The 19,913-nt window shown below is 47.7% G+C and overlaps 1 protein-coding gene across 2 annotated transcripts in view; it reads left to right on the top strand.

Annotated features, from left to right (window-relative positions):
- MAP7D1 (MAP7 domain containing 1) overlaps positions 1-19,913 on the top strand; it is a 72,852-nt gene that overhangs the window by 23,998 nt on the left and 28,941 nt on the right. For both annotated transcript variants that reach the window (XM_077337535.1, XM_077337534.1), the window contains exons 2-3: positions 10,677-11,123; positions 15,430-15,498. In XM_077337535.1, coding sequence (XP_077193650.1) covers positions 10,677-11,123; positions 15,430-15,498 — 516 coding nt within the window. The remainder of the gene's footprint in view (positions 1-10,676; positions 11,124-15,429; positions 15,499-19,913) is intronic.

The raw sequence follows: 19,913 nt of genomic DNA, 5'->3' as shown, positions 1-19,913 counted from the left end.
AGTCAAACTGCGGCCCTCCAGATGTCCATGGACTACAATCCCCATGAGCCCCTGCCAGCATTCGCTGGCAGGGGCTCATGGGGATTGTAGTCCATGGACATCTGGAGGGCCGCAGTTTGACTACCCCTGGTATAGAGGCTGAGGGCTTCCACTGCTGTTGCCTCTTGGTTCTGGGATTCAGAGGCTTAGTGCCTCTGAACATGGAGGTTCCCCTCAGTCACCATGGCGAGTAGCCATTGAGAGACCTAACCTCTATGAATCTTTCTGATCCCTTTTTAAAGCTCTCTGTTCCTGTGACTATCACTATGTCCTCCAGCGGTGAATTCCACATTTTAATCACTCTCTGTGAAAAGTAGTGTTCCCTGTACCTACTGCCCATCAACTTCAGTGGATTCCCTCAAGTTCTAGTAGTTTGATAGAGGGGGGGGGGGAGTTGTATCAACTCTCTACACCCCATGCATTGTTTTATAAAGCTCTATTATATCGCTGCCTTAGTCATCTCTTTTCTAAACTGAAGAGTCCCACACTCTTCCTCATAGGGAAGTTATTCCAAACCCCTGACCATCTTGGTTGCTCTCCTCTGATTTTTTTTCAACTCTGCAATGTCCTTTTTGAGATACAGGGACCAGAACAGGACACAGGACACCAGATGAGGCCACACCATAGATGTATACAGGGGCATGACAATATTGGCTGTTTTATTCTCAATCCTTTTCCTAATAATCCCTAAAACAGAGTTTGCCTTTTTTCACTGCTGCAGCACACGGACTCAGCACTTTCATTGGGCTTTTTACTAGCTACAGTGATACAGTTTTGGAATTTAGGCACAACTTCCCTTTAATATGAATGCTGAACTTAATAGTACTGTGGTCACTGATCCTTACTGGTGGAACAGTCTCTACATCTATCACCATGTCTTGAGACCTGCTCAGAATCAAGTCCAGGATAACTCTCTCTCTCTCATTGGCTCTGTGACCCACTGTTCCTGTGCATAGCCATTTTTGATGTCTAGGGATCTCATTTCTACAGCATGACTCAAGAACACATTAGCCAATGAATGTGAGGGTAGTTGAAGTCTCCCAGTTTAATAACATTATCTGCTTTAGTCAGCTCCCATTTTTCCTTCTCCATCTCAAGATCAGCTTCATAGTTTTGATCAGGTGGGCAGTAGCATACCCCCACTGTTAAGTAACCCTTTGGGCCCAGTATTTCCACCCATCAAGCATCTGTTGAGGAATTAATTTCCCTGATGTTTTCTGATTTATTGGATTCTATGGCCTCTCTGCAACACTTTCCCCAAACCATCCCCCCCCCTCTCCTGCCTACAGAGCTTATACACAGGAATGACTGCCTGAACAAACCAAGACTTCTTCCTGGGACCACTTTTTCATCCACACTTTGAGACCCCTGATCAAGGCCTGTCTAGCTGGCCCTGCACTTGTGACAGGCAGCACTTCTGAAAATGCTAACTTTGAGGTCCCGGCCTTTAACTTTCTGCCCAGTAACCTAATTTTTTTCTGCAGGACCCATGACTACACTGGCCAATGTAATTGGTGCAGACATGTTCCATGACTACCTCCTCCTCCTCCTCTATTACCCTAGCCTCCTTGTTTGGTATTCTAGAAGGTATCTCCCAGGCAGTCTGAAATATCTCTGACCAGCCTGTTCTTTTCAGATCTCTGAAGCTATGTAGGGTTGGCCCTGCTTAGCAACTGGATGAGAGAATGTTAAGGAGACTACTACGAAAGATGACTATGGCTGTGTAATGGGAGGTTAATGCCAACCCATCGCTGTTCATCTCTTGCTTTGAAAACTCTGTGGTCCCAGCATCTCCATGAGTTGGTTGTGGCTAAATGGCACACTATTGCCAGATGGTTTCCCTATTTGGGTTGGAGCTATTGAGGCTGGAATCCCACAGTCAGGTGCAAGGTTTGATAGACAACCTTGGGCATGTTAGATACTTCTTTCAGAATGCCTCTTTTTGTTTGGCACAAAGCATCCTGCTGAATTAAGAGGAGGAGAAATACCAGGTGTCTGCTTTCAGGTCTCTCTGGCATGCGTCTTCATTTATATGGTCCAAAGGCAACAGTAATGTACTTTTTTGCTTAGGAAAATTGAAATATATGCAATACATTCTTATTGAGCTTAAATTTTATTACCACTTTAACGATATAACATGCAGTATTTATAATGTAGCATGTACAAGTGTATCATTTGGCATATGAATGGACTTTATGAGTGTAAATGTCCTCAATTTCTGCAAGCCAAATTGCAATCAGGCCATTTTTTCATTCATTCGTTCGTTCATTCAATTTATAGACTACCCATTCCCAGATCAGTGGGTGATGGTGAGAAACATCATAAAAATCCCCATAATAAAACAGAGTAAGAAAATTGTCCCTCCCTGGCCCCAGGCTCCAACAGTAGGCTGCTGTCCTGGCCCTTTCAGGGGAGGGAAGGGGGGGGCAATCTGCGACCTTAGCAAATGTATCTTTTATATTTGCCATCTGTTAGGGGGGAAAATTGAAAATAGAGACAACGAATTGTGTAGTAAAGAAAATTTGGACAGACACAGTCATAATGGGAAAAACGGAAATTCGAGACATTATTTTAAAGTCCTTTACATTAAGAACACTAAATTACTCAATAGCACATTACTATTACACATATCGGTCAATTGGTGCCAAAATGTAAGCAAAAAAAGAGATCTTCGAAAATATGTTGCATACATACATACATACATACATACATACATACATACATACATACATCTCCTACGTAGCACTTTGCATTATCTACTGCTGCTCTTGCATAATTGCATGATACACATTTTGAATAAAACCTTTGTCTTAAGTGTTTCGCTCATTTCAAAAGAGAAAATACGACATTTTTTACAGTGCCTCCCCAAATGCCAATTCTTACAGGCATTTGCATCTCTCAAGTATAACTTGTTGCTTTTAGGGTTTTTTGTTTTGATATGGGCGCGTTTATCTGCAATTGGTATACACATGTATCTGTATTTACTTCATCTCTGTGTGTGCTGTTTTGAGCCAAAAGGTTGCAGTCAATTGTCATGCACAATGTTTTTTAGCACGTTTGAATCCTCCTGAATGCACCCTGCCATCCCACCATTTCAGCCATTCACCATTCCCATGACTTGGCTGACATTTTCCATCAAGTTTTGCCCCCTCCTGGGTTTCTCCTCCCTCCCCTTATGCCTTTTCCATCTTGCTCATTTGGCCTCTGCCTGTGTGCTCCTGTTTTTTGGAATAACAGCTCATATCTTTCCCCTTTGCGATTCTCCTCTTCCTCCCACCCTTCCCCCTCTGTAAACTAGAAAGAGTCACGGGTGCAGAACAAATGCCCAGAGAAAAGAGAGCTCTTGTGACCAGCAAAAAGCACTGCCAACTGTGGGATCCTGAAAGCTTCCTCCTAGTAGAGGAACACAACCGGGCTGTGTGCACGGACGGAAAACAGCCCCTTTCACAAACGGCAAGTGATAGGTTGCCATGGGTGGAAAAGAACTCCCTATCCCAGCCTTTCACCAATAGCTGAAAGAGATGGGCACTGACAAAGTCCTGATGGGGGTTACTCCGTGTGCTTGACCTACGACTGTTTTCAAGGCCACAGAAACCCCTCTGAGCTCAACCAAATGCCTCCTTCTAGAGAGCCTGAGGAGGTTTGGACCCTAGGAACAGTTTCCATTGGGGGGACAAGAATGATTTATTTATTTAATTTTTATACCACCTTCCCAAAAAGCTGGGATGGGCAAATGCAGAACACCGGAGAATGTCCGAGCTATCGTTTTTGTTTCCACTTTATTCAGAGGCAGGAGACGTGGCTGTGCCATGTGCACATGTGCACTAGTAGCAGGTCCTTCCAAAAAGCAGCAGAAGCTAAGAAGGCTTTATGGGGTGAAGACCATTGATCTCCTATAAATCTTCTCACATTGGAAGTTCTCAACTCATCCTCTGCTGCAACCTCTTCAAACCTTTGAACACAGGAGCCCATGAAGCTGCTTTATCCCGAATCAGACCATGAATTTATCAAGGTCGTTGCTGTTATTGGACGTAGAACAGCTGACCTTTTGCATGCTAAGCAGATGCCATGAGCCCCCCTCCCCAGTTTCTTCTCCTCCCCCCTCCCCAATTTGCACAGGTCCATGACTTTATCCTTGGCTGTGAGTTGACAGAAACATTTCAAGTGGTACTTCTCTTGCCCCCAGACGAATTGGGAGGAGGTATAGTGATTAACTCCCTGAAGATTATTTATCTGAGATGAGATGAGATGCAGAGTTTGAAGAGTTCACCTTTGGCTCACGACTGCCCTCTGTGAAACCCACCTCACGGGGCTGGTATAAAACGGGAGTGGGAAAATGGTTTATGCAACCCTGAGCTCTTTGGAGGAAGAGTGGGATAAAAAATCTGTTGAGTCAGGACTCCTGGCAGACCAAAACCATCTTGATACTTGCCAACAGAAACAGCATGGTGCTTTGCCTAGTCTGGTTTGCATGGATTGAAATCTTGGAATTTAATTAACATGGCTCAGAAAAACTAAATCATCACACTATATATGGCTCTTTAACTGACTCTGGCATGAGCTAAGAACATTTGGACCTCCTTTTCTAGGAAGCTCCAGGACCCATTCCTGAGGTCTCCTTGCCGAACTCCACTCTGTATCTTCCCTGCCATCCATATGGTTGCTAACCTCCAGGTTGTGGCTGGAAATCATTTGGGGTTACAACTGGGGCTCTAGAGCAGGGGTAGTCAACCTGTGGTCCTCCAGATGTCCATGGACTACAATTCCCATGAGCCCCTGCGAGCATTGACTACCCCTGCTCTAGAGCAGGTTGACTACCCCTGCTCTAGAGCACCTAGCCACAGTGATCCACACAACGGTCTCCTTCAGGCTAGACTTCTGTAACCCATTCTATGTGGGCCTGCCCTTATTCCTGACCCAGGTATTGTAGCTGGTGCAAAATGCATCTGGGAGGGTTCTCAAAGGAGCACTGCGGAGAGCCGACATCCAGCCAGTGCTGCGGCAACTGCATTGGTTGCCAGTTGTGTTCTGGATCAAGTTTAAGGTTGTGGTTTTGACCTTTAAGGCCATCCGTGATCAGGGCCCACCGTACCTGAGGAACCATCTGACTCCCTATGCCCCAAACGCAGCATTATGCTCTATGAATTCAAACAGGTTGATGATCCCCAGCCCACAAGAAGTACAGGAAACATATATCAGTTCACTTGGAGTAAATGGTCGCTCTAGAAGGTGTCCTCTAGGGCAGGGGTAGTCAACCTGTGGTCCTCCAGATGTCCATGGACTACAATTTGCTGGCAGGGGCTCGTGGGAATTGTAGCCCATGGACATCTGGAGGACCACAGGTTGACTACTCCTGCTCTAGGGCATTACACCCCCATTGAAGCCCCTCTCCTCCCCAAAGCTTGCCTTCCTCAGACTCTGCCCCCAAAGTCCAGATGTTTCCTAACCTGGAATAAGCATCTCTATCCATCTGCCACCCCTTCCTTTGTCTTTCCTTTCCTTTCCTTTTCCTCCTGTGGGTCCTCTTCTGCTGCTTCCTTCTAGGTCATCCATCGTTACCTAACAGAACGATACTGTGACGACTCTGCAACAGGCGCAGGCTAATTACATGATGCAGGAGATGGTTAAAGTCAGGACAATCACAAAGGCAGCCAATCTGCTCTTCCTTGATTGTTTCGGCGAGGTGCTTTTGCAACCCTTGTCATGTGATGATTATGGGGTGTCGTAATGTTCTCCACAAGGAAGACGGCGAAGAAGGGAAGGGCAGATTGAGAAAATGCAGTTCTGTGAATGTAATCTGTGTTTCATCTGAGGGTTGCATGTAACATGATGTCACTTCTAGGGAACACCTGGAAGTGATGTCACCTTGTTATAGGAACTCTGTGGTTTTTCCTCAGGGGTACTGGTGATTCCTAGGGCAATATGACTTCAAGTTTTCCTAGGAAGTGATTTCACATTGTGTGCACTGCCCATGCCCCTCTGCTCCCCCGTCTCCAATCCCAGTGACTGGTCTCCAGTTTCATTTGTAAAGGGAATGTGCACTGGTCATTTCTTATAAACAAAGGTATGCACTAAGGTTGAGAAGTTCCTGGCGATTTGGGAAGAGGAGCCTGGGAAAGATGAAAGGAGGGGAGGGGAGCGGAGGGGAGGGGAGGGAGCTCCACAGTGATGTGATACCAAAGTCTACCATACAAAGGAGCTATTTTCTCCAGCTTGGCAATTCTATACATAGGATTGCTGAAAACCACATAGGTCTTTCTGGACAAGAAGGAGGAAGAGAGATATTAGAATTTACCAGGTAGATATTAGCCTTGCCGAACTCCAGGTAAAATTAGAGATCTCCTGGAATTGCAACTGATCTCCAAACCGTTGAAATATTTTGCTTCCCTGGAGGTGGATTCTGGCATTGTACTCTCCTGAGATCCTGCCACTCCCCAAACCTTGCCCTCCTCCAATTCCAACCCCAAATCTCTTGGAATTTCCCAACCCAAAAACTAGCAAATCTATAAGATGATGTCCTAGGGTAGCTTTTTTGACCACGGAGGAGTCCCTGAAATAATTTTCAGGCTTCAAGGAGCCCCAGAAATGGTTAGCTGGCCACGCCTCCCTGCCACGACCCCCAGAAGTGAGTCCACCCACATTAATAGGCAGGCTGGAGGATGACTGGGGGGAGGAATACAGGAGGCCGTTGTAAGGCGGGAGTAGGCATGCAGGCTCCACCCCCTCCCAGGAGCAGAAACCACGAGAGAACTGACTCATGCTCGGGAGGGAGAGCAAGGGAAGCAAGACAGTTTCCTAGTTTGTGGTTGAGTCCATTAAGGCAGGAAGGGAAAGGCTGCAGACCCCTGGTTGGGAATCCCTGTCCTAGGGGGATGGGGGGGGGGGGTTGTAGGGAAGCTGACAGGTGATCCCGTGACCCAAAGAAAGATTCTCCAATGCCAGCCAGTCCTACCCTCACATGAACCAGGAGTTTACTTGCCAAGCAGAATTAATTCCTCAAGCAAGTTATTCTTGCCACAGACTACAGAAGAGAAGCAACTACTGAATCACTTACTAGTCTGAGCTAGGGGCACTGATTTGTAACCACATTTCATGTGTTTTCACAGTTCTATGAAACTGGCCTGCCCTTTTAGCGGCTGCAAACTGGGCACAGCTGAATTAATTCATTTTAGCTGTGGCAAAGGTGAACCTGGCAACTGGCTCTCTGCGTGGAAAACAAAACGCACCTGGGCTCACCTTGTTGTTGCACTTGAGATCCTTCTTCTGCCGTCTGCCATTTCCTTTGCCACTTCAGGATTTATCACATGTGCTTAGGCCGCCATGTAAAACACCATTCCTGAGAGATTTGCCAGGCTTCCCTAACCACTTGTGGGGGGTGTGGGGCAAGGTTGTCATATCCAGATTGGGAAACTCCTGGAGATTTGGGGATGGAGCCTGGGGAGGATAAGGACCTCAGTGGGGCACAGTGCCACAGAGTCCACCTTCCAAGGCACTCATTTTCTCCAGGAGAACTGGTCTCTGTAAACTGGAGACAAGTGGCAATCCAGGGAGATCCCCAGGTCCCACCTGGAGGCTGGCATCCCTAATTTCTGAACAAGAGCTGCAGCTTCTTGGCCACTGGCTGAGACCTATCCAAGCAAGCTCTTTGGAAAGGTCAGGCTCAGTTCTGAGAGCTCCTGCAGTAACAGAGGGGAATGGCCATGTGCAACATCTGGCTAAGGGACTGTACGCATGGCCTGGGTGAATAAACTTCGCCTGGAAAATGAACAAGTAAAGCAGCTCTCTTGATTCTTTGACATTCATGTGGCTAAATGATCTTGGCTGCCTGGGAACTTGCAGGTCCAGAACAGGATGCTGGTGATTTTCTTTGACCGTTTCCGCACCAGAGGCTTTGTTCCGGTCTGCAGGCTGGAGTTGGAGTCAGGGCAGGTTGCTCTGTCTCTTCCTCCTCCCACATGGAGGAGCATTGGCCCCAGTGCACTTCATCCGCCCCAGATTTGTGCCCCCGCACAGGGGCCAGGGCAGCAAAATTCACAGTGCAGAAACAGTCAGAGGTCTTCCTGGCCTGGGGCCAAGGTTGCCAGCACTTATTGGGAAATACCTGAAGATTTTGGGGGTAGAACTGCAAGTGGGCAGAATTTGGGGAGGGCAGGGACCTCAGTGGAGGATAATGCTATGGAGTCCACCCTCCAGTCAGTTCTCCCTGAGAAAATGACTGCTTTGGAGGGTGGATTGTATGCTATTATACCCCTGAGGTCCTTCCTCTCTAGGCTCCACCCCCTGAAATGTCCATAATTTCCAAACCCAGAGTCGGCAACCCTGCTCAGAAGCCATTTATGTTGGGCAGCGTCTGAAGGCTGATTTGGCCAAAGGGCTGCTCTGGGTGGTGATCTCAAGCTCCACCTCTCTCCCTCCACAAAGCGGGTCATTTGGATTTGTCCCACTGTCTTGTCCTGTTCTCTTGTCCTGCCTTGCTGTCTGGCTTCCTTCAGAAAACCAGGAAGGAGTACTCTGCTCACCCGCAGTCCGAGGTGGGGCTAGACGTCGGAGGTGGTGTTTCCAGGACTCTCACGCCGGACATTCTTGCTGCGTTAGATAACTTGTTGTCTGTGAAGTATGATTGTGATGAAGCAGGGTGTGTGTTTGTTGGAGGAAGGAGAGAGGCAGTGGGTTGCGTAATGGAGGAGGAAGAATGACTGAGCTGCCATCTCAGGTCCAAAATGCCCTTGTGGTGGGTCAGGAAAGGAGGTTGCGCTTCTTTGTTTGAAGCCTCCCTTCTCCGTTTGTTCTTTAGAAGTAAAATTTTGAGGCAGGCTTCTGGAACGCTCTTGTGAAAGCAGAGAACCTCACAAGCTCAGGATGAGAATTTTGGCAGCTCAGGATCCCAGTGAGGGTGGAGAGCAAATCTGGCAGCCCCGGCCCTCGTTCCATGCCAGCATGACCTCGTTGTTGTAATGGCAGGTCCGAATGCCTGCTCTCCCACGGAATCTTGCTGGGTGACCTTGGGACAGCTGTGTGCTCTCAGTCTAACCTACCTCCGAGGGTTGTTGTGAGGATAAAATGGAAGGGCATGCAAACCGCTTTGAGCCCCCATGGGTTAGAAAGACAGGGTAGAAATTAATAAAGTAAATACTAAAGTACTGGTTCATGCCTGTGGGAGAACAGTTTTCTGTGATGATTCAACAGGGATGCTGAACATCCAGAGTGTATTCCAGGATGGTTTATAGGGGCTAGTGTGTTGCCCTGGGGAGATCGAGGTTCAAATATTCTCTTTGTCAAATCTTCTCTTTGTTGCCGAGCTCTCGTAAGGCTTTTGAAAAATGCTCAAATTGCTCTTGATTTTCTTGTCAGTTGATCTATAAGCACTGGTATCCTAGATCTTCCATACATCTACCCTCCGTCTGCATTTTTCACAGTTATGAAGTCGGTCCCCCCCCCCCCCTGCATGTCCCTTTAAGTCAGGATTTCCACAGGAGGGTGCTATGAGTGGTTTCACTGTATCCCTTCTCCCTTGTATTTTTTTTACAAGCTTATGTCGATGTGTTGACATCATGGCTTCATTTTTAAAACAAAACAGCACTAAAATATTGATATAGTGCTGTAGTGACAGGTCTCCGAATTCCTACCTTTCATCTTTTTAAAAATCAGTCTCCAGTCTTTTCCTTGTGGAGATATAGGGGGAAAGTCATATCTCCATTAGGAAAGAAGCTAGAGATTTACTTTAAAAAAATTAAATCTGGGAATTTAGAGAACCTGCTAAACCTATCACTACAACAGTATATTGCTAGTTTAGTGTCTTCAGGGCAGGGGAGAGGGAGTGGTTTGCCAGTAATGGCAGTCCAGTTGGAAAGTGGGCTGAAGGTGCATGGGAGTGGACAGGACAAAGAAAACTGTGAGAATCCCTATGCACAAGGGAAAGAGCTGCTGAAAATTGGCTTGGTGTAGTAGTTCAGAGCAATGGCTTCTAATCTGGCAAGCCAGGTTTGAATCCCCGTTCCTCCACATGCAGCCAGCTGGGTGGCCTTGGGCTAGTCACAGACCTATTAGAGCTGTTCTCATAGAGCAGGTTCTCTCAGAGCTTTCTCGGGCGATTGTAAGCCGGTTTCAGACTCCTTCAGGGAATGAAAAAGCTGGGTATAAAAACCAACTTATTCTGGGGAAAAATCAGGATAAACGTGGTATCAAAAGAAACTGGGGGAGGGGGAGGGGGACAACAACCCTGAAGTGAAAACTAAAGTGGACATCGGAATAAACCAAAGCAGAGTGGAGCCACAACCCATGTGGAAAAGCCCTGTGTGACGTTGGAGTCGAGCACTCTCAGACTGACCTGACAGATTGTTTGTTGTGAGGATAAAATGGAGAATCATAGAGTTGGAAGGGACCTCCTGGGTCATCTAGTCCAACCCCCTGCACTATGCAGGACACTCACATCCCTATCGCTCGTCCACTGAAGGGGAGAATAATTTTGTAAGCTGTTCTGGGTCCCTCTGAAGGAGAAAAGAGAACAATGTCTCAACACACATTTCCAGCTTGAAGGTGGGACTCGGGGGAGGGATGGAGGCCCTTTCTGGGGAGACTGCTGCATCCTGGCGAGTGGAAGGGGGCATGCTAATTGTTCTTGTTCCTTTTCCTTGCAGCCTCAAAGGAGGTCCTCCAGGACATAACCCGACCCCTTGGAAGTGAACGGACTAGCTCCTCACCTGCCACAGCTGGCGATGCTGGATGTTGCCGAGATGACCAGTCTCCCACTCCCCCTGCACCAACAGCCATCCCTCCTCCTCCTGCAGCCGTTCCTGTGGGAACAACGCAACCCGCCCAGAACGGGCACTCGGCCCCTGAGACTACTGCAGCGTCCCCGGCTGAACCCAGGCCTCCCCCTCCAGCTGACCAGGCTGGCCCCCAGCCTGCCCCAGCATGTCCTGCTGAGGAGACCCTGACCCCTAAGAGCGATCGCCCCCCGCCAGTAGGCGCCCAGGACACACCCTCCACAGAAGAAACCAGCCTCCCGGAAAGTGCTCGAACGCCACCCAAGAATGACCAGCCTTCCTCTGGTACGGGACCTTCCAGCCCACGGACTAAACAAGGTACATTTTGGGTACCGGTGTGGTGCCCCCAAACTCTCAGAACTGATCAAAGGCCAATTCGTCTTTCTGGTGGGAGAGATGGACCAGCGGGCCAAACACCTTCTATTTAAAGAACCAGGAAGGGGACCATCCGCACCCACCTGCAAGGGCCATCTTTCTGATGTTCAGGGTGGAAGAATCTGTCCTCAATTGCAACATTTTTGCTTTCCCCCCTGAGTAGCAAATGAAAACTCACTTATGTGGGAAAAGATGAAAAGGGCATGATTTGGAGGAAGCTGTTGGGGTTGCTTCTAGCGCCTGAGTGGCTGAATCTAGCCTGCTTCTGTTCTTGTCACCCAGCCTGGGCTGAGTATTTCGGCATTGGGGTTGTCAGCCAGTCAGTACTGATTCGTCTGACCTGTAAAACTGCACTCTCTATTGAATTACCTGTATTTGTAAATATCAGAAGGAGAAGCTTGGGGCCTAACTGTGTTTCCAAAGTCTTTGTCTCATCCCAGCATGTCTGGGGCTGGAGCTGAATGGTAAAATATCTGCTTGGACATGCAGGGGGCCCTGGGTTCAAGCCCTTCCATCTCCAATTAAAACAATTAGGTCATAAGTAAGCTCCTCGTGGCATCTTGGAGAGCCACTGCCCTTCTGAGTAGAGAATACTGACCTTGACGGACCAGTGGTCTGATCTGGTATGAGGCAGCAGCTTCATGTGTTTCCTGGAGGAAATTCACCTACCATCCCACAGCAGCAGTTAGTAACAACAAGATTGTTCCCCTGAAGAAAATGGCCATTTCTGAGGGTAGACTCTATGGCAGGGGTAGTCAAACTGTGGCCCTCCAGATGTCCATGGACTACAATTCCCAGAAGCTCCTGCCAGCATTCGCTGGCAGGGGCTTCTGGGAATTGTAGTCCATGGACATCTGGAGGGCCACAGTTTGACTACCCCTGCTCTATGGTATCCCCCAGGTTCCACCCCCAAATAGCCAAGAATTTCCCAGTGTGGAGTTAGCAACCCTGCACGGAACAATTTCCAGGCATGCAGGGCCTGGTTCACTTGTAACTCTGGTGCAGAGGCAGAGGGGCTTCCCATACCATCTTCCCCATTTGAAATGGCTTCATGAAGATGCTGTTTAGGTCATGGGTTGTAGTCCATCAACAGGTGTAAGTTTTCCCCAGGGAACAAATAGCATGTATGCAATGCTGTTTGACTCTGCTTGTTCTGGCTCTGTGTGCTAATGCAGGTTTGGAGGAAGGGCTGTTCATAATCTTTTGATTTTTTTAATGGCCTTGGGATAAGAACATAAGAGCCCACTGGATAAGACCAGTGGTCCATCTAGTCCAGCATCCTGTTTCACACACTGATCAACCACTTACCCTGGCACATCAACATATAAGAAACAGGCCAGTGCCTTCCCCTGAGGCTGCCTCTCAGCACTGATATTCAGAGGTTGAGAGCCTGTGGCTGTGGAGGTTCCCTTTATTCACCATGCCTAGTAGCAGCCGATGGCTCTCTCCTGCATGAATGAGGTTTGCCAGCTGCCATTATAAAAACAGCAATTAGGAACAGGAAGAGACTGGTAAGTTAGTCTAATTTAAAGGGCAGGCTTGGAGGCAACCAAACTGATTACGGAAGGAGGGGATTCCCCCTTTCTTTTCAGTCACTCTTTGTGAAAACTTAGACTGAACTTGTTTGTTTGTTTATCTCTTTATCAATCATATGAAATGTGTGTAGTGTAGCCAGAAGATTCCAGGATTGTATGGCAGCCAGGCAAGAGTCATTTGGAGGTGGCTTGCCATTGCCTGCTCCCTTGCCATGTCCCTAGTGTTCCTTGGATGTCTCCCATCCAAATACTAGGCAGGGTTAACCCTGCTTAGCTTCTGAGCATATCCAGACTGAAGGGTGCCAGGCTTAGGGACTAGTCTTCAAGAGCAGCTTGGAGTTCTGATCTCCTTGCCAACACCCTCCTTCCCTCCTGGTGCCACCTCGGATTGGGAAATACCTAAAGATTTTTTTTTGGGGGGGGGGGGTGCCCGGAGAAGGTTTGGGGATAGGAGTCACCTTAGCAGGGTACAATGCCATAGTATCCACCTTCCAAAGCAGTAATTTTCTCCAGGGGAACTGATCTATATTGTCTGGTGACCACTTGTAATTCTTGACATTCTCCAGGTCCTACCTGGATGTTGACAACCTTGATACCACCCCTTTTTGGTTTTTTAAAAGCATGATTCCATCGTGAACAATGCTAGGTGAACCGTGGCCACAATTCTGTAAAAAACAACAACTGAGAACAGTTCTGGAGTTGAGCATGGACTGGTAGGCGCGCAGTTTTGGTGCAGCTAAGTAAGCCAAGGGACCCCTCTTTTCTTGTAGGGACTTGAGGACGCAGCCCTTTCTTCGCATCAGGATGAAAGGAACTGGGCACTCCTCCCTGCGTGTGGGAGAACGGCCACCCTCTAGTACAGAAAGAGTGAACTGAGTTGGGTGTTGTTCCAGCACCAGCATTCTGCTGGGTGGGGGAACGGACTGTACTCCAACAAAAGGAAAAGCACAGCATGCTTATTCTAAGTGTGTGTGGGAGGGAGCAAGCAGTTTGTTTAGGTGTGGAGATAAGGGGCAGGAGCAAAGGGACGAGGGGTTAGAACAGCATTTCTCGGCTTTTGCACCATTGAGAAACCCCTGAAACTTTCATCAGGGTTCGAGAACCCCCAGAAGTGGTGTGATTGTGCAGAATATGGTTGGGAAGCAAAGCTTTGTACATGTCCACCCAGGGCCCCTTCCCTTCCCATCCCCTCCAGGCCTATCAAACCCCAGGGTTTCACAAAACCCTAGTTGAGAAAACCTGGGTTAGGATAAGTATAGATCTCCGTGTGACAAATCTAATCTCTGCAGGCAAAGTGGGGGGGGAATAAGAGCATAGTACGTAACCACCAGCTAGTATATTAGGGCTTTATGTTTGTATCTTAGTCCTTTACCTTTGACTTGCTGCAACCACTAGATGGTTTGCACTGGGATAAATACCCCTTGGTCAATGGGGTAAATGCCACTTGGGTTGCGTGGTTCAGCCGCTTCGGCAATCATCAAAGCCTGAGGTTGCCAGCGCCATGGTGCGGAGGGGAGGGGTGGTAGTGGCGGCACCACGCCAGTCTGTGTCTGCACGCTGGCACCACCCCTCCCCTCCACGCCGCTGGCCACCTCGAGCTTTGTTGATTGCCGAAGCAGCAGGAGAATGCATTCCTAAATGCTACCTTCTTACCCCCTCCCATGGCATCCCATGTAACATTTCAAACTGGAGGGTAGGTGGGGAGAATGGAATGTTTGCTTCTTCCCTTGAATAAAATATTGCCAGCCCGAAAACACCGGCATGTCTGAGTATTGGTTGCCCTTGGACCTTTCCCTTGATGTGTCCCAATGACCAAAAGTGATCAACTCATCTGCCACCTGGTCTGTGTCGTGAAGTCCGAGGGCACCTGCTAAAGTGATGCGGGAGAGGAAGTGGGCAGCACTCCATGGCTGATAATCAAAGTCTTCTATATTTCAGACTAAAGTTTGAGTCCAGAGGCTATATCTGAAGAAGTCTGCTTGCACACAAAAGCTTATATCTTGAATAGAACTGGACTCAAACTTTATTCAGCTGCTTCAGATTAGCACAGCGGCCCACCTGAACATACATTTCAGACTGTTTCAGAAGGCAGTCATATTGGTCTGTGATTTCAGAGCACCGTAAGAGAACAAGAAGATGTTGGGAGTCCATCTTTCAGGATTCAAAACCATCTTTGTCAGATACATTTCAGATGATGGGCCTGATTCTAGCCTTACAACAGGAGACAGTTTAACCTTGGGCTCATTTTTTTCTTTCTGGTTTGCCTCGTCCTCCTCTCTCTCTCTTCCCAGTTCTTTCCCATTTACTGTTTCTTCTTTATATCTTTCTCCGTCACTTACAGTCCTAAACCAAACAAACCCGCATCCACCAGTAGGCAAACCCACTGGTCTTGAAATCAGTCGCAAAAAAGCAAATCAAGACTAGCAGGCAGCATGTGAGTGGTAAACATATATATTTATTTACTTCATTTATACTCTGCTTCCCCCACACACACCAAATGGGGACACAAAGTGGTGTCCCTCATTATCTTCTCCTCTACTTTGTCCTACCAACAACCTTGAGAGAGATGCTAGGATGAGAATATGGCCCAAGCTCACCCAGTCACCTTCCTTGGCAGAGTGGGGATTTGAATCCAAATCCCTGCCTGATGCTCTAGTCTAACCACTATACCACATTGGCTTTTTTGACTTTTCCCCTGTCTCCCTCTGTTACAGATACCCAGAAGGCTCAAGCCCGGCACAAATTGGCGCGTGAACGGCGGGAAGAGAGGGCCAAGCACCTGGGTAAGGATCAAGCCTGTGTACCTTTGGGTCTGCCCAAGAGGAGGGGCAGAGTGCTAGCAAACGGAGCAGAAGTGACTGAGCCTAGCAGCATGACTGAAGTTCCAGGTTCATGGATACTAATGCTGATGTGGTGCCCCATCCTTTTCAGCAATTTCTTTGAGGAGACCTTTCAAGACCTTATCCCAAACAAAAACTCATGAAGAAGCTCAACACTGATGAGCAAAACTGAGTCTTGGGGCACTTTTAAACCAACAAAGCTCTTGTGTGCAAGCATATTTCCTCAGGGATCTTTGTTGCTCTCAGGTATCTTTCTTGATCTAAGAGGTGTCCATGGGACTCAAACGTTGTTCTGCTGCTTCAGACCAACACCCATCTGACTATTTCATACTCAGGAGTAAAGGCATGGCCTGTCTTCTGCCTGAATTTCCTTGCTGGGCCTGAGGGTGGTGCTGTTGAGGGGCTTCTATTCTGGTCACTTGGGCCACAACACAGGTGTGTTTTTAATAGAAATCAACACTGCCCCATTGCTATGGGAAAATGGCAGAACGATACAGCATCTTCCCCCCCTATTTTGGAATTCAGGTTCTTTTGCAGTTTATTTCTGTCTGGGTGGATTTCTGAGACCCTGAACATGATAACTGGAGCCCAAAAAGGCATTTTGTGCTAATGGTTGGCTTTAAAATAAGTACGATCGGGAGAAGGCAGTCCGATAACCTGCTCCACCCCTTTCACAACTAATTCCTCACCTCCAGAAAACAGAAAAGGGGTTGTGTTTTGCCTGCCCGATCCCAAAAAGACTGTGAACACTTTAAAGAATATTTTATTTCACCTTTGATAATGTAGGTTTGCAGTCATGCTGCAACACGGATCACAATATTTTTTTTAATTACTTGGCACAGGAAATGGAGAGGGCAGGACAAAGCTGGCGAAACTATTGTGCATATCCCCCTCCATACGGTCCTATCCCTGGCTGCTCACTGGTTGCTCACCAGTAGTTTGAGTGATTTATGGTGGTAAATCCAGTTTTCTGGATTCCTAAAATCACGAGTTAAAAATGGCCAAATCACAACCCATCTCCTGGACAACCTGGGGAAGCAGGCGACATCATGTGGAGAGGGCTACATATGCCGCCAACATATGAAGGCTCTCCAGGAACATTTTCCTCATGCAGAAATGGCCTTCGTTCTTAATGTGTCTTTTTAAAATGTTGCTGAGAAACTGGCACGGCTTTTCTGTCACTCCCTTACCCACTGCTGTCAAATATCTTGAGCCCAGAATGTGATACTAGAGGGGCCAGAATTAATTATGTACAACACCATGCTCACTGATATCTTACCAAATCTTTTAATTAATGTACAATTCAAAAAGAAGGCCCACAGTTTTGCTTATGAGGAAAAATGAAAGCTTTACAAACGATGGAAATGATCTTTTAATTGCAATGATCTGCAATATATTCTTTAGGAGGGCTGTGTTGATGTTGATGAGGAGGATACCTCTTCTTCAAAAGGGCCTGTTGCCAAGACCCAGGTGCAGATCATTCACACCATCCCAGTCTCTCTAGGGTTGACAGCTGAGGAGTCAGATGGACTATTTCGGCTCATAGATTATCTCCTTCACTCGTTTGCCTGTGGCTTCTCCCGCTGACTTTTGGACTTCAGACCTTAGCCTCACCTGAGCCGCATATGCTGTCACGATGTTAAAGCCTGCCAATTTAATATGGAGCAGGGATCCCCCAAAGTGACATCTGAGACAGGCACACCACATACACTACTCTGGTCACTTTACTCCTTGTGGCACGAGTCCTTCTAGTGATGCTCCCGTATCGCCCTTGCTCACTCAAAACAATGGTTGTCAGGAATGACACTCTGGCTTTTGGGGCAAAACTCTGTGGTAGAATTTGCTTCAAGCTATAGAGCTTTGTCCAAAAACCAGAGTGTCACATGCGCACACGCACACTACACACACACACACACACACACACACACACAGACAACCCTAGAGTGCCAGTGTCACTTCTTGGGTTGTCAGTACATTCACAGAATCACAGAATCATAGAGTTGGAAGGGGCCATGCAGGCCATCTAGTCCAACCCCCTGCTCAACGCAGGATCAGCCCAAAGCATCCATGAAAAGTGTGTATCCAACCTTTGCTTGAAGACTGCCAGTGCATTGCAACATTCTCCCAGGTTCGGGGATCCCTGCTAGGACCAGTAGACTTGACAACCCTACCTGGAAGTGACATCACAAAGCTCCAGACCAGTGGTTCCCAACCTTCCTAATGCTGCGACCCTTTTATGCAGTTCCTCATGTTGTGGTGACCCCCAACCATAAAATTATGCAAGTGTTCTTTCCCAGAAATTAAACCAAAATTGACTAGTGGCATGAAGATCTATTTTTCATGATTGTGTATAAATTGTTTTTTTTTCCCTGGGGTTTCTCAGTTCAGTTCTGCCTCTTGTCCCACCATGCTGATCTTGCTCTTTTCCACTGCTCCAGACAGACGAACACTCTAGCTCTATCTACGCTGCAAGGCTGTTGAGTGGATGGTGGATGGTGCCCCCCCCGACCAAGCTGCTTGCCCCGCCATGACCCCTGTGAAAGGGTCATTCGACCCCCAAAGGGGTCCCGACCCCCAGGTTGAGAACCACTGCTATAGAAAGTCCTTTTCTTAGAGCTCTGTGACATTTCTTCTGGGTGAAACCCAGAATTATCATCATGGCATCGGTCAACACTTCTCCCCCTGCTGTATCCCAAAATCTATGGGGCTTGAGTGCAGAGGCCTGGCATCCCTAATAGCTGTGTCCCTTGTGCTTGGCTGCACTTTATCATGTCTTTGGACTTTATTTATTTAATTAATTTATACTCTGCTTTTCCCCCCATGGGGACACAAAGAGGCTTACATAATTCTCCTGTCCTCATAACAAACCTATGAGGCAGGTTAGCATGAGAAAGTGTGACTGGCCCGAGGTCACCCAGCAAGTTTCTATGCCATGAGTTGGGGATTCAGACCTGGATCTCCTAGATACGAGTCTGACACTCTTAACTACAACACCATACTGTCTGTTTAAGAAATAAAAATGGATTCCACCTACATACGAAGGTGTCTTGTACTGAATCAGAAACATTGGTCTATCACAGTCAGAATTGTCTATTCAGACTGGCAGTGACTGTCTGTGATGTCAAGCAGTCCTAACATTTTGTGGTTAGCGCTGCTCCCACAGTAGCCATTTTATGACATCTTATGCCTTGGCAGCCATTTTGTGCTAGGGCCCACTGTCATTTCAGCAACCTATGAGCTACATGGCAGTAGGCACCAGGCTCTCTGGATCCATCATTTCAGGGTGTGTCACAGAGGAGGATGGCCATTTTAGAAGGTGTGTGCTCCACTTTCAAGAGTGTACAGCAAGTAAGGTGCCAATTAATGGATCATCAGGGTCAAGAACATGACTGTGTTTCAGGAAGCTGCGAGTTCAGATCTCTACTGTACACAAGCAGCTCTCTGCAGTGTGAGGGTAACGCTACAGGGTTGTCATAAGGAAAATATACTGCTGAACATTTCAAAGTGCTGAGCTAAATTATGGCTGCTCACAGCAGCAAAACCGGTACAAAAGCCTCCTTTCTTGAGGCTTCTGTTGGCTGGTTCACTGAAACCCAATTTTGTGCAAATAAAATACTCATTATTTCAGAAAATAGGATTGGCAGATCAGGGAAAGGGGAGCTTTCTCCCCAGTGATCCATCCGGTGAGATAAGATCAGGTGGGGTTGTGCTTTCCTGTCCCTTTCATGAAAGAGAATGAAAGAAACCTGAATTTTATTGGACACAGTCTTGATTTGAGAAAATTTGTATTCAGACAACTGGGTGCAGAAGGGAAATCATACTACTTTTACAGTGTCTAGACCAGAGGTAATCAAACTGCGGTCCTCCAGATGTCCATGGACTACAATTCCCATGAGCCCCTGCCGTGTGGCTGGAGAAGACTACCCCTGGTCTAGACAGATAGACAAACACACAAAGCCTAGTTAGGTCGTCATACTGTATTATTCTGCCCTGTATGCTTCACCATACTGCATTCTTCTGCTGGGCGGGTAATGCCGTGTCAAAGAACCTCCCTTTCTCAACCTGGGGTGGGAGCCTGTGGTCTTTAATTCTGCAACATGTCTGGTGCTGTTCTCCACTCCGGCAAGCCTCTCTCCTGCCCTTCCTCTCCCCATACTTCCCCCACCAATGCTCTGTGGCTGCTCCAGCGTAAATCACTTTCCACCCTCATTCCCCCATTGTTTGTCCTGAATGTGTTTTCAAGCCAGCTTCCCGCTCCCCTTTGTGCCTGACCTAGCCTAGGCCTCTCCTTCCTTCCTCCTCTTAGCATCCTGCCCCTTGCTGTAGCTCTGGACGCCTCCCCCTCCAACATACTGCCT

The sequence above is a fragment of the Paroedura picta genome, chromosome 5, assembly GCF_049243985.1.
Source record: "Paroedura picta isolate Pp20150507F chromosome 5, Ppicta_v3.0, whole genome shotgun sequence".
In the NCBI taxonomy this organism is placed as follows: Eukaryota; Metazoa; Chordata; class Lepidosauria; order Squamata; family Gekkonidae; genus Paroedura; species Paroedura picta.
The sequence above is the reverse complement of the archived record's forward strand: the minus strand, read 5'-3'. Positions and strand labels throughout refer to the sequence as shown.